Here is a 13,348-nt window from a genome sequence, read left to right as displayed (position 1 = left end):
ATGAAAGTTTATTAGCAGTCCCGTATCATTGGACTTTGTATATCAAGTGGAAATTAACTTATATCCAGTGTTAATTTTTTGCATATCAAGAAATGCGATCGACTCATTCTTCTATCATTCTACAGTAAATTTTAATGTGGGGTGTAAGGAATTCATTTTTACCAATCTATCAGATTCCTTTTAACTTCTCGTAAAATATCATCCATGTATCGACTATGCAATAACGAATCATCTCTTTTGTTGGATTGTTGAATTAAACTACTCAACCGGCCATTGGCTACCATGGGCGCCAGAGGACTGCCTATTGCTAAATCATCTATTTTGCGGTGTAAACCATTGTTTGTCAACATTATAACATCTTTACTACAAATAGTTAACAGCTTAATAAAATTTTCCCTGTCTACAGAAGATATAAGAACATATTTATTCATTGATTTTTAATCTTGTTTCATTTTGCATTTGAGACCTGAAGATAATCAAATTATAAATCTATATTATATTATCCAAAAAATAAAAATGCTCATTGTTGGTTTATAATTTTGTTGATAGCGTTAGTATTAACACTTCTTTTGCTGTGTTTTTTCAGGAGATCCAATTGCTACATTATTTTTACATGAAAAAGGTGAGAAAGGAATTTTGAATTTTTTCGGTTTTAAAAAACTTTTGTGGCTACACATCAGCTGTGTTACTACAAATTTTTACTTTAGAAAAATCTCACCAATACCAGACAATACAACAACCATTGATGAGATCACGAAACGATTCCCCGTACGATTATGCGTATTCAAATATGGCTGGTCTTCAAGACGAGGTACACGAAACATTTATCTGTTACATCGGTTAGGATCAATATGGCGGATATCATTTATCAATCATCTCAAAATTGTGACGTAGCAGTTTTTGTCCGATTCCGCGCAGAGAAGGAATCTTGTGCGAAGGATGCAGAAAATTCCTGGGGTAAAAACTAGGATAATATTAATCTTATTTTTCTTTCTTTCGTTAGAATACTAAAGAAACCTGCAACCCTTACTACGAACACTCGAAAGATGGCGGACTAAACAAAGATGGCGGTAAAACCAAGCATGTCGTTATAGCCAATGATGACGGACAATCGATAAAAAGTAAAAAACAAGATGTCACTAATCCTTCCTATGACACTCATGAAAATAAATCCAGTGAAATTGCAAGAAATCCAATATACTCATCGTCCTATGCTGTTCCTAACATCAAGAGCGATGTAACATCACACGAATATTTATATCCGACTTGTCAGATTAACGTTAGTGAAAACCCAACGATGTCGGAATATACGTATGCCGTATCCCACGACGTTTCGCAAAATCCACTGTACGTGAAGAATTGCCATGAAAAAAATCCAATATATGTTCATACTGACGAGGTCAAGGTGTAACAGCGTAACATGAATATTGTTATATATCATGATCACTAGAATTCACACGAATCTGTTTTATATGAGTAAGACAAGACCGAGGGTGTTCTCGTTCAAATAATTAAGAAGGTTAAAACTATGTATATGTGACTTATCATTGTCAATGAATTGAAATAAAAACGCGCATGTAATTTAAAATTACTTTTATAGTCTCCTTCAGTTGCGCAGATCCTCATCGTCATTTTTATGGCAAGGTAATTTACAATTTTTGCTTGCGAGCTTAGATATTTCCTTTCACGCCCAGCAAGTTCCTGTTTGTTTATCGAAGGTTCTACTTAAGGCCTGTGCAACACTCTTTCAAAGTTCCTTGTCTATTAAGCAACAACTTTTAAAATTACAGAGAGGGTGGCAGCATTTAGGAGCCTCCAATAGTCCAGCAGGAATAGGGTTAAAAATTTGGAATTAGTGGAATCAGCCGTCCGTGTATTTAGAGTGTAAAGATAGGTGACCTGCACAAGTTGATTAACCTCCTGGTTTTCTTCTGACCATCATAAGGAATGTTCTTCCGCAAGCAATATGGCTATAGTATATAAGATATTCACGTCATTTCTCCACCTTATCGGTCCTATTAACGCCGGCCCTAATTCTGCCAGTCCCAAATTTAGTCTAACCACTTAGTGCTGTTGTTTTAACACCGCTGTGATAGCAAAAGGAAAAAAATTAATCTTTGCAAACATTTTCTTTTTTTTTAGGCTGAATGCTTTTCAAAAATGTTTGAAAGGTTTGATTAAGTTTTAGTTGGATTAATTAACAAAGCCATTAGCCATAGATATTTTTTGAGTTCGTTTGTCCCTACTTAGTCTACCATTATGGATTCCTGTTTTTATAAAGTTGAACAGTTCACTATTGCCGAGGTTGCTTTAGGAGGATTGTAGTGATGGGAGGGGGAGGGAAAGGGTAAAGTTAAATTTAGCTACCAACCTACCCAAGAAAAAGCGCCGCCATTATTATTTTTTCCCTAAAAGTCAATTTAGCAGGACCCGACCGCGCCGTATGAATTTGTTTAATTACAAATCAAAAAACTTAAGTTAGACTCAATTTATATATATATAAAAAATGAAATTAAGGCTGAACCAAAACATTGGTGTTTCTTATTCAAAAAAGCGTGCAATAGGATTTGTGATTGTCTCCTTAGCGTGAATCCACTTAAACGTTTCTTTTTTTTCAGTAACAAGTCAAGATGAAAATAACATTCCAAAGTACGAAACTGTAGATGTAGTTGATGGGAAGGTAATTTATTGTTTTGTCAATTTTTGTCATTTTTGTCGTTGTTTTATTATTATTATTATTATTTTTGTCTTCGTTATTTCGTCATTGTTGTTGTTACTATTTTTGTCGCGTTGTCTGTCGTCTGTGATTTTTGTAAAATCTTTGCACTATGTGCAAAATAATAGTTTTATATATTATGTTAAAATAATTGCAGGACAAGCAAGCTGAAAACCTGTACTATTCACCCGCAGAAGAGCGAATTGACAAACGCGCTAATCAAATTCCAGGTAGTGATTACGACACATCTGTGTATAGCGATGTCAAAGAAAAACAAATTGTCCAAAACGGGATTGATTTTGATGACGACAAATCTCCTCTTTTAAGTGGAGATAAACCAAAAACGTTTGCTTTCCAGTCTGATCAATACGACGAAGTTGGATCCGTAATGCATGGTAGTGCTGACTCAGCAAGAAAAGAATATGACGAAGTGGGGACTGTAATCTTTCATCAATGACATCACCTTATCGGTGTTAAAAAAGCATAAATCTTGTTTGTCACTTGCCTTTTGTTTGTTTGTTTGTTTGTTTGTTTTTTGTCTCCAGTGCTTTTCTCTTGGGTCATTGTGTGATGTTTTTATATTTTTGAATTTTCACTGGCGTTAAAAGAAGGGCGGTAATCTTCTAGGGTGTTAAAAAGTACATGCGGCATAGAGGCAAAAGTAAATTAGTAAATTCCTCCTTCGACTCGATTACCCAAAAGTTTTTCAGTGAACGATATTTGGTGCAGGAGGTATAATATTCATGCACGTTTCACATGACATTATTTATATAGGTGACTTAATTTATATTTATTTATTTATATTTTTATTTAAATGTTTGAAGTTTTATATTCTTATTTACATTTCGTATTAGGAAGTATATTTTTTTACATGCTGTAAAATATTTTTGTTGCAACTTTTACTTACATAACACAGCGTTCGTGTTTTTCTATGTGATGAAGAGTTGTACTTGCTTGTTCAATGTTTCTCCTGTGTCTAACCGTACAAGATGATTGAATACACAAAAGGTGTTTTTGTAGAAGTCTGCGTAAAGTTATTGTCGCATAGGGAGTGCTCAATATAATGAAACGTTTCTCCACCTACAATTCATTACAACTTTCCACACACAAAAGATTAAATGAAGTGTTGGACTTTAAGGGCTACGAAACGATTTCGGAAGCTCGATTCCCGCAATTTTCAAGGAATAGCGTGTAATAAACGGACCACTCAGAAGGTCAATGTGCAAGAAATTATACACACCTTAGAACCACATAGACGGCTAGACAACCTGTTTATAAACAATTAATTTTTTCTGATGAATTTGCTACTTTTTTTTCTAAAAAGAAAAATTTCCCTTCAGTATTATTGGCGGTATATTAAGCTACGGTTTGTAAAATGTATTAAATATCAGTAAATTAAAAGTTTGTTTTGACGATGAAACAGAGACAGCACGAGGAGATGTATTTGTTAAAAATGCTATGTTACTAGCTTTAAGAAGGTAATTTGTGTAAGTCAATAAGGTCGAAAACCAACAGCCGTTTTGTAGCCCGTTGAACGTATTTCTTATCTAGTTTTGTCTTTTTTGAAAATAATTTCGGAATGAAACTTTTCATGTGATGTAAACATTTAAGTTATGTCTATATATGTCTTGTGTATATCCAAACCCTGGAAACGAGATTGCTGGTTTGGCTTCTGCTATTGGGGTTATATATTCGATTATTTACAGCACTTTTTACTAACGATGGGGTATAAAAAAGGTTATCCATTTGCTTTATATCACTGCAACCAGCAAACATCTCCCAGATTATCTTCTCGGCATCGGTTTTATTATCACGGCTTCTTTTTTATGTTTAATCAGATCACATGGAGCCTGGGACGAGCTTAGGTCTTCTTTATTGAATAAAAATTGCGCAATGCAAAAATAAATATCTTTCTGAAATAGTGTAAACATGTACAAACTGCAGTAAATCCAGATTTTAAATTCATGGGGGCGTCTAATCATCTAGGGTAAAGACTTAAACGGACGGACACCTGTGCGATACATAAACGTCCAGTCAGAATACTACAGCAGTATAAACATAGTCATCCATCAGTGGCGGATATAAGCAAGTTCGCACTCAAAATAGTTTGTTTTTAAGACGAATTTCGCCGCCCTATGATAACGGCTTGTATTAAGACCATAAGAACACACGGAATAAGGCGGGGTAGAAGAATAGCGCCTGCTATAGGTTAAACAAATAGTTATTTCCACGTTTGGTAGGATAAAGCCTGTCAACACAGAAATACGAAGAATTTTAAACTTGTTCGCGTATTTATGTTTACCTAGGCTTACAAGACGTTGGAGTTGGCATATATGGTTTAAAAAAATTCTGCACTAAAAATACATGGTGACGTCACGGAAACTATTCACGTTACCACACTTCGGTTCCAGTGTTCTGTGCTAATAAGTATCATCGTATAAGGCAAACCAGGAGAACTCTAGTACCTAGGTTGTTTTTTATTTGTTGGGTATATTAGTTTTTATGGCATTTGTTTACCTATCGCACTGAGGATAAATAGATCGTTTTTTATTTTGTTAAAATGTCGTACAAAGATGGTTGCTAGATGCAGTTGAGTAATACTACATTGTATAAAATTTAAAAGCGCTAATAGTTGACATGGCTAACTTTTTATAATGTAGGTAAAATATTTTTTTAGGTGTTGCAATTTTCCCTTTTTAGGTGTTGCAATTTTCCCTATATTAATAATACCCCATTTTCTGTATGTTGTGTGCGAGGGAGAAAGAGCATATATATTTTTCCCACTCGACTGGCAAATTCCCGTAAGCTAGAAATGGTACTTTTGATAGCAACAGGCGAATTCTCGTGAGGTTCTTTTTGGAGATCTCCAAGGCTAACGACTAGTCGCTCTATTTTTAGACCAAACGGGACAAATGTTAATAACCGCAATTTGTATGGGTGTTCGCAAGTCCAGGGTCGTGCTAAGTAATGCATAAAATAGTACATACGGGTGGATTTTCGTTAATTCATAATGACAACCGTCGCTCATCAGTTTGTCCGCGATCTAAAGATGGTAACTTCGAATAGCACAAGTTTGGCTAAAAACGGTTTTCTTTATCCACAAACGCTTGCCATGTTGGCAATGTAGCACTTCAAAATCAACGACGGTACCCATAAATTTTTCCCTTCTTCGCTTTCCTTTTATAATTCTTTAGATAAATCATTTTCACCTACAGGAGACATTTGTTGTACGAGCGAAGAATTATTTCTTCACAACGAGGACATGAACACCGCCGAAAACTAAAAGTGTAATTACGCCAAATTAATTTCTGACAACAGTATGGTAGTGTCAACAAAATTTTGTTGTGCATAAGAAAAAATAAAGCACTGTTTAGTAAAAAAAAACCAGAAAGGTTTACTAAACAACTGTTTTGTTGTTATACATGACAAATTTTTGGGAGCCGGTAATTACCGGTATTCGCCCTCGTTTCTGCGCCATTTTGATTAACTTATAGCAGCGAAAATTGTTGACCGCTCCGTTATAAGGATCAGGGGTCGGTGGATCCTGGGAACGATGTTTTACTGTTATCACCGCTGTTACAATTTATGGCAGTTTTGTATATACAACATGCTTGACAGGCTATATTATTATTCACAGATTGTTTGTGATATTTTAAGAGGCCTTGTTAGTAACATATATTATACATACCGAGTCGCACCGGTTGAGTTACGATGGTGTAAAATGCGGGACATTTGCCCTATTCTTACCACGTTGTGGAATATAAAAATACGCCGGATCAAGCCTAATCAGCATTTTATCTAAAAATATAATGACAAACCTAGTCTTCTATACAAAACTGCAGTCTGGCTTATGCCTAGAGATTGTAGACAGTGTCAGATTTGGAAAAAGTTTTGAAAACATTTTTGCTGCTGCTTGGTTAAATTTTGCGCAACCTTTAATTTTTGCGCGGCTAAGAAAAGTTAGTATCAAACACAGAATGTGTTTTTGTTTTGTCTTTTCTTTTTCAGTTTGCACTTATTACTCTCGTGCGTTAATTCTGCTCAAAAATTGAAAGCGCGCGATATGCAATAATCGCTGTAGGTAATAGGCCCTGGGTAACAGGCTCGAAGCAAACAATGTGTTTTGTTTTATATTTCGTGTTACGCTTTCTCTCGCTCGTTCGTTTCCTTGTTGTTGTTTTTTGTTAATTAGCTATTTATTTAAACATTTAGCGTTTAGATGTCATATTCTATTTTGATTTATTTATTCATTTACTTTTTATATTTATTCTTCATTAGTATGTACAAGCTTCAATACTTCGTGTGCACAGTACTCGGCATCAGTACAGCCAATTTACTGGTAGTAGTAGAGCGTAAACGTTCTTCATCCATATATCAATCCATTGATGAGTTCACCAACCCGTATAATGATACTTCATTCTGCAGTTTAAGAAATGCTAGCTGCGGTGGAGTTCCTTGTACCCATTGTAGCTGCAATACCAAGACGGTTTTTTACTCATACCTCCACGGATGTAAAAGTAAAATGGAAATTGAGAAAATCTTAAAAGGTAAAAGCTTCACATATCATTTATTCGTTTTCTCCATCCTAAGTGGATAAATTGTATTGTGGTACTTAAGGTCAAGCCTTATTGCCAGTCTTGTACCGATAACTTTAATTCTGACAAAATTAAAAATGTTGTTAACTCTCAATCTCGTTTCCAGGGCTTGTTGCACTTTTTATATTTTGAACAGGACTGTGATAAGCCAAGATAGAGTGTGTATTGAGGGAAGAGTGGTGGTGGAAGCTAAAATTAATTTTTTTTTAACTAAATGTTTTTTTAAACTACCTCTATTATTCAGTAAATAATCATGACAACAGGCGTGTCGTCATTAAAACATTTTGATCAAGTTAAAAACTCCAAATCGAGGATGTAGCATCTGCATACACAAAACTTTAAGGTTACTGGAATAGACTTTAAGACGATTGGCGTCTTTGTGTTCAGCTGGCAAACGGGCTTACTACTTTACCTGTTGTAAGCCTCGTTTCTAATACTTTTGAGTACGAGAGTTAAACCGATAAAAAGTCATTGATTAAGCATCCATATTTCTTATCTTTTGATTTTCAACTGCTTATCTGTTTAGTTAAATTAGTTACATTTTCGGTACGAAACGATATTATCCCATTAGTCGGCGAGGATACGTTGAATTCTTGCGTTAGCTTTTCACTTCCCATTGATGGTGTCACCGATTGTAATTTGGGTGGAATGTATTTTATTAACATTGTAACTGGCGGAATTGATTTCCAATTTATGGACTACTTTGAGTTGGTAAGAAACACAACAAGGTCGCTTTGTTTGAAAGTAAGTGTGAACATAGTTGCTTTGTTATTGCACGATCTTGCGTTTTATGCATATGCGTGGTCATTTCTCCCTGGTATTAATTAATTTCGATTGCTTTATAGTACACTGCTTCGAAAAGAGATCTCGCCAAAGCATACGGAATGTTAGTAAAATTACCTCTTCAGTGCAAAGATGGAAATTCGCACCTAACAATACCATTTCTAATGACAATAGAAGGAGTTTACGTAGACAATAGCAGTAAGTAGAACAGAGAACTAATTTTGTCTCTTCTCTTCTTAGTATTTTTATCTCTTTTAAGATTAACGCAATGTAAAGATGACTGGAAGCATTTGAAGTTTTATATTACATTTGTATGATATTCTAGCTAAGTAAATGATTTTGCTGATAGGAAAACTTTGGATTTTTTCATAAGTTATATATGACTACCATTATTTTGTTGGTTCAAAGCGCTTTTTTATAGGTCCCTCGCAACTCGCAAAGGAAGTAATTTATTAATGAGTAATTGACTAGTCTCTATAATGATGGTCGTATTTTGTCTGTTTATTCATTTTGTTTCGACGGGCAAGCGAATTCGTTGATTCATAACAATGGCCGCCCGTTAGTTATTACTGATTTCGGCTTCTTCTTAGAGATCTTCACTACCTGCTTTCCTACACTTCCATTAAAAATCCCTGAGAAATTATTTGTCGAGAGAGGGGTGTATTCTAATTCCTATATAGCTAAGCAGTAAAGAATTGCATGCTATAATACACACAACTAGCTGATTTTAAATATTGTTTCATTGTTCTACACACCTTGAAAAGTTGTGCTATTGCAGCATATAGCCTGCAGTGTATTTAATGCGATGTTTTCTATTGGGAGGATATTGAAAAAAATGTACATATAGTTTTTATAGACAGGAAATTCATCCTCGGTACCGTTTGTTCGTACTAGTTGTTATACTAGTTAGGTATAGTAGTTACTAGCCAGTGGAAAATTCATAGGAAATCGCCTATCGCATGTATATTTCCCGTATCGGTATTCTTTGCATCCTTGTTTTCCTCTTAGCACGAAGTAATTAAATTACTATACAACGGGCATGAAATAAACAAGCTGCGGTGTGGAGACGGCAAAGTTACTATGTTGTATTCTAGTAAACGAGAAGTAGCTATGCTCGTAATTTTCAAATGTATGAATCTTCAAAAGAAATCAGAAAGTTCCAGTTGTTTTATATTTATATATTATTTTTGTTATTCCTAAATTTTAACATTTGTTAACCTGAATATTTGATTATATATTCAGGTTAATATCATTCTCACTCACATTTTTCTAGAAACCTTTCCGACACAAAAAACAGTAACAACAACAGAACGTACTTTTGTTACGAATTCACCGACTACTGTCACAACTGAAGCGTTAGTCCGCACAATATCTACGACTATCTCAACAAATGTATCGCCATCCGTCAGGAGAGAAACGTCAGCCGCTAAAACTGAAACGTTAGCCGTTACAACTGAAACGTCTTTTAGTAAAAGCACAACAACGTTGGGATGGATTACGTCGAGCAAAACGGAGGTAAAAAGAAGAATGCAATCCTTAAGTTACTGCAGAGAGGTTTTCGCGTGCTTTTGCGAATTGGCAAATGAAATAAAGTCTTTCGGTTAATAAATTTAGGCATATTTAAACAGGAAAACCCCTTTCTGTCCTAAAAAAAACCTTAGCATCTTGAAAAGGTAAACACAGGGCAAATGTTAGATAATTTATCTATTTTGTATTAAATACTTCCAAAAAAGCTGTGGAACATTAAAAGGACTATATAAAATTAAATTCGGTAGGTTTTTATTTCCAAAAAACAAAATTCTTGTTCCCTAATTCCCTCAAAAATTTACCAAATATTGTAGTCATAAAAATCTGTAAATAATGCCATAGTCAGTATGGAATAAGGTTATCGATTGAAATATACATTAGCCCTTACATGTATTGGAAATACAAGAACATAAATCGAGAGCTGGGCGGAGTTGAGTAGCTTTTAGTACTTGACGAAAGACCATTTTGCATTAATGAACTACCCAAACCGTAATTGAGGTAATTTCCGCGAATTTCTTTTGCACTTTTTTATCTTCACTTTATGAAAATACCTTTTCTTAAATTGGGTGTTTACAAATTTTTTGGTGTGAATTAATTTTTGCAGATGCCGAGAAATCAAAATTAATAAAATGCAACTATAGCGAATGATAGGTAGGATATGTTAAGACACGGAAAGTTGGTCTTTAGGTTCGCCTGTCTGTCAATTTTAAAAAAGTTATTTTTCGCGATGACTGATACTGGTACATTTTGTGGAAAAAAACCGGGAATATGGTCGATAAATCGCAAATTTCTTTTCGCGGAAAGTTGCATTTCTGATTTGATCACACGTATGACCTAATAGAAAAAATAACTAAATATTGTAATTGATATAGGTTGCTGTAAGAAGTGAGCGTGAAGACACTGGCAGTGGAAAAATGGCAGTTATTATTGGTGTAACTTGCGCAGCATTGATTGTCACTGTTTTGTTCCTTTTCATCATTGTACGCAAAATATGTGAAAAATCCATTCCGACGTAAGTTTATTTGTTTATTTGTTTTTCTTTGCTTGTACCCATGCTACATTTAGATACCTTTTTCAAAGTATCACTCCATAAGAGAATAGTTATACACCGAGGTCGGTCCAGTGTGCGATTTTATTTGCCGTAGTGAACCCAATCCTATCTCTTTTAAAACTTAATTTTTAAAATTATTCACTTCTTTAGAAAGAAAGACAACGCAGTGGTTGAAATGGCAACAAGTAATTCAGGTGAGTTCAACCAAGGTGTTAAAAGATTACGTAATATAAGCTATGACTCAAACTCTGCTGGTCCTAGAAATTCGATTGTTGACTGTTTTAAACAAAACGACGTTCCAGCTGAACTATGTAATTTGATAAATTACTGCAAGTACAAACAGTAGATGAAACCATTATCACTGATATCAATTTTAAGACATTGGCTTACATAAGAAAATGCAAAAAGCAAAAAAACACAATGAGTAACAATGCTTCAAGAGTCATTTAGACGGTTCACTGAGTGCATCCGGCCGACATAACACGAATTGCATCGCGGGTATGGAATCTTGTAAACAACACCACTTTTGAGAGATTTATCCGCAGATGATTTTACGAGGGTATAACAATTTAAAATTTCTTTAAAGTGAAAATAACCTGACAATAGCGCTTTAATTTCGTAAGATATTTTTTAGATTGGTCTGAGATCTTCCCTTCAATAATCAAAATTTTCTATCTTCTTCTTCCTTCCTTTCCTCAGACTCAACACATTCTTTTTCAAATAATTATTTGCTTCAAAGTGTCTCTTATAATAGAGCAAACAGAAGACTTTGGACACCTATTTTTCTCAAGAATTGTTTTTGCTCGCTGTAAGCTTAAGGATTTTTTGAGAACTGCAATTTCTGAAGATCCTGTGGATCATACCAATAACCACTGAATTCTTATATTTCAAAGGTGCAAGTGAATGAAAGTTTATTAGCAGTCCCGTATCATTGGACTTTGTATATCAAGTGGAAATTAACTTATATCCAGTGTTAATTTTTTGCATATCAAGAAATGCGATCGACTCATTCTTCTATCATTCTACAGTAAATTTTAATGTGGGGTGTAAGGAATTCATTTTTACCAATCTATCAGATTCCTTTTAACTTCTCGTAAAATATCATCCATGTATCGACTATGCAATAACGAATCATCTCTTTTGTTGGATTGTTGAATTAAACTACTCAACCGGCCATTGGCTACCATGGGCGCCAGAGGACTGCCTATTGCTAAATCATCTATTTTGCGGTGTAAACCATTGTTTGTCAACATTATAACATCTTTACTACAAATAGTTAACAGCTTAATAAAAGTTTCCCTGTCTACAGAAGATATAAGAACATATTTATTCATTGATTTTTAATCTTGTTTCATTTTGCATTTGAGACCTGAAGATAATCAAATTATAAATCTATATTATATTATCCAAAAAATAAAAATGCTCATTGTTGGTTTATAATTTTGTTGATAGCGTTAGTATTAACACTTCTTTTGCTGTGTTTTTTCAGGAGATCCAATTGCTACATTATTTTTACATGAAAAAGGTGAGAAAGGAATTTTGAATTTTTTCGGTTTTAAAAAACTTTTGTGGCTACACATCAGCTGTGTTACTACAAATTTTTACTTTAGAAAAATCTCACCAATACCAGACAATACAACAACCATTGATGAGATCACGAAACGATTCCCCGTACGATTATGCGTATTCAAATATGGCTGGTCTTCAAGACGAGGTACACGAAACATTTATCTGTTACATCGGTTAGGATCAATATGGCGGATATCATTTATCAATCATCTCAAAATTGTGACGTAGCAGTTTTTGTCCGATTCCGCGCAGAGAAGGAATCTTGTGCGAAGGATGCAGAAAATTCCTGGGGTAAAAACTAGGATAATATTAATCTTATTTTTCTTTCTTTCGTTAGAATACTAAAGAAACCTGCAACCCTTACTACGAACACTCGAAAGATGGCGGACTAAACAAAGATGGCGGTAAAACCAAGCATGTCGTTATAGCCAATGATGACGGACAATCGATAAAAAGTAAAAAACAAGATGTCACTAATCCTTCCTATGACACTCATGAAAATAAATCCAGTGAAATTGCAAGAAATCCAATATACTCATCGTCCTATGCTGTTCCTAACATCAAGAGCGATGTAACATCACACGAATATTTATATCCGACTTGTCAGATTAACGTTAGTGAAAACCCAACGATGTCGGAATATACGTATGCCGTATCCCACGACGTTTCGCAAAATCCACTGTACGTGAAGAATTGCCATGAAAAAAATCCAATATATGTTCATACTGACGAGGTCAAGGTGTAACAGCGTAACATGAATATTGTTATATATCATGATCACTAGAATTCACACGAATCTGTTTTATATGAGTAAGACAAGACCGAGGGTGTTCTCGTTCAAATAATTAAGAAGGTTAAAACTATGTATATGTGACTTATCATTGTCAATGAATTGAAATAAAAACGCGCATGTAATTTAAAATTACTTTTATAGTCTCCTTCAGTTGCGCAGATCCTCATCGTCATTTTTATGGCAAGGTAATTTACAATTTTTGCTTGCGAGCTTAGATATTTCCTTTCACGCCCAGCAAGTTCCTGTTTGTTTATCGAAGGTTCTACTTAAGGCCTGTGCAACACTCTTTCAAAGTTCCTTGTCTATTAAGCAAC

At 34.6% G+C, this 13,348-nt stretch overlaps 3 protein-coding genes and 1 long non-coding RNA gene across 4 annotated transcripts; all 4 read left to right on the top strand.

The window, feature by feature from the left end:
* The first annotated feature begins 549 nt into the window (after window positions 1-549).
* Window positions 550-1,504, top strand: LOC130626089 (uncharacterized). Its single transcript, XM_057441196.1, has 3 exons — window positions 550-622; window positions 708-811; window positions 1,004-1,504. Exons 2-3 carry the CDS (start codon window positions 746-748, stop codon window positions 1,409-1,411), a joined length of 474 nt encoding a protein of 157 aa, XP_057297179.1. The 5' UTR covers window positions 550-622; window positions 708-745; the 3' UTR covers window positions 1,412-1,504.
* Window positions 1,505-1,965: 461 nt separating this feature from the next.
* LOC130625499 (uncharacterized) lies at window positions 1,966-3,653 on the top strand. Its single transcript, XR_008981723.1, has 2 exons — window positions 1,966-2,680; window positions 2,874-3,653. It is a non-coding gene; the product is annotated as an uncharacterized LOC130625499 (long non-coding RNA).
* A 3,079-nt stretch (window positions 3,654-6,732) lies between these two features.
* Window positions 6,733-11,371, top strand: LOC130626085 (uncharacterized). Its single transcript, XM_057441191.1, has 4 exons — window positions 6,733-7,263; window positions 7,838-8,055; window positions 8,157-8,292; window positions 9,368-11,371. The coding sequence occupies exons 1-4, from the start codon at window positions 6,936-6,938 to the stop codon at window positions 9,697-9,699; spliced, it is 1,014 nt and encodes a 337-aa protein (XP_057297174.1). The 5' UTR covers window positions 6,733-6,935; the 3' UTR covers window positions 9,700-11,371.
* A 753-nt stretch (window positions 11,372-12,124) lies between these two features.
* On the top strand, window positions 12,125-13,078 carry LOC130626083 (uncharacterized). The gene is made up of 3 exons (XM_057441190.1): window positions 12,125-12,197; window positions 12,283-12,386; window positions 12,579-13,078. The coding sequence occupies exons 2-3, from the start codon at window positions 12,321-12,323 to the stop codon at window positions 12,984-12,986; spliced, it is 474 nt and encodes a 157-aa protein (XP_057297173.1). The 5' UTR covers window positions 12,125-12,197; window positions 12,283-12,320; the 3' UTR covers window positions 12,987-13,078.
* The last annotated feature ends 270 nt before the right edge of the window (window positions 13,079-13,348 follow it).

Source organism: Hydractinia symbiolongicarpus, chromosome 14 (assembly GCF_029227915.1).
Source record: "Hydractinia symbiolongicarpus strain clone_291-10 chromosome 14, HSymV2.1, whole genome shotgun sequence".
Lineage (NCBI taxonomy): Eukaryota > Metazoa > Cnidaria > Hydrozoa > Anthoathecata > Hydractiniidae > Hydractinia > Hydractinia symbiolongicarpus.
The sequence above is the reverse complement of the archived record's forward strand: the minus strand, read 5'-3'. Positions and strand labels throughout refer to the sequence as shown.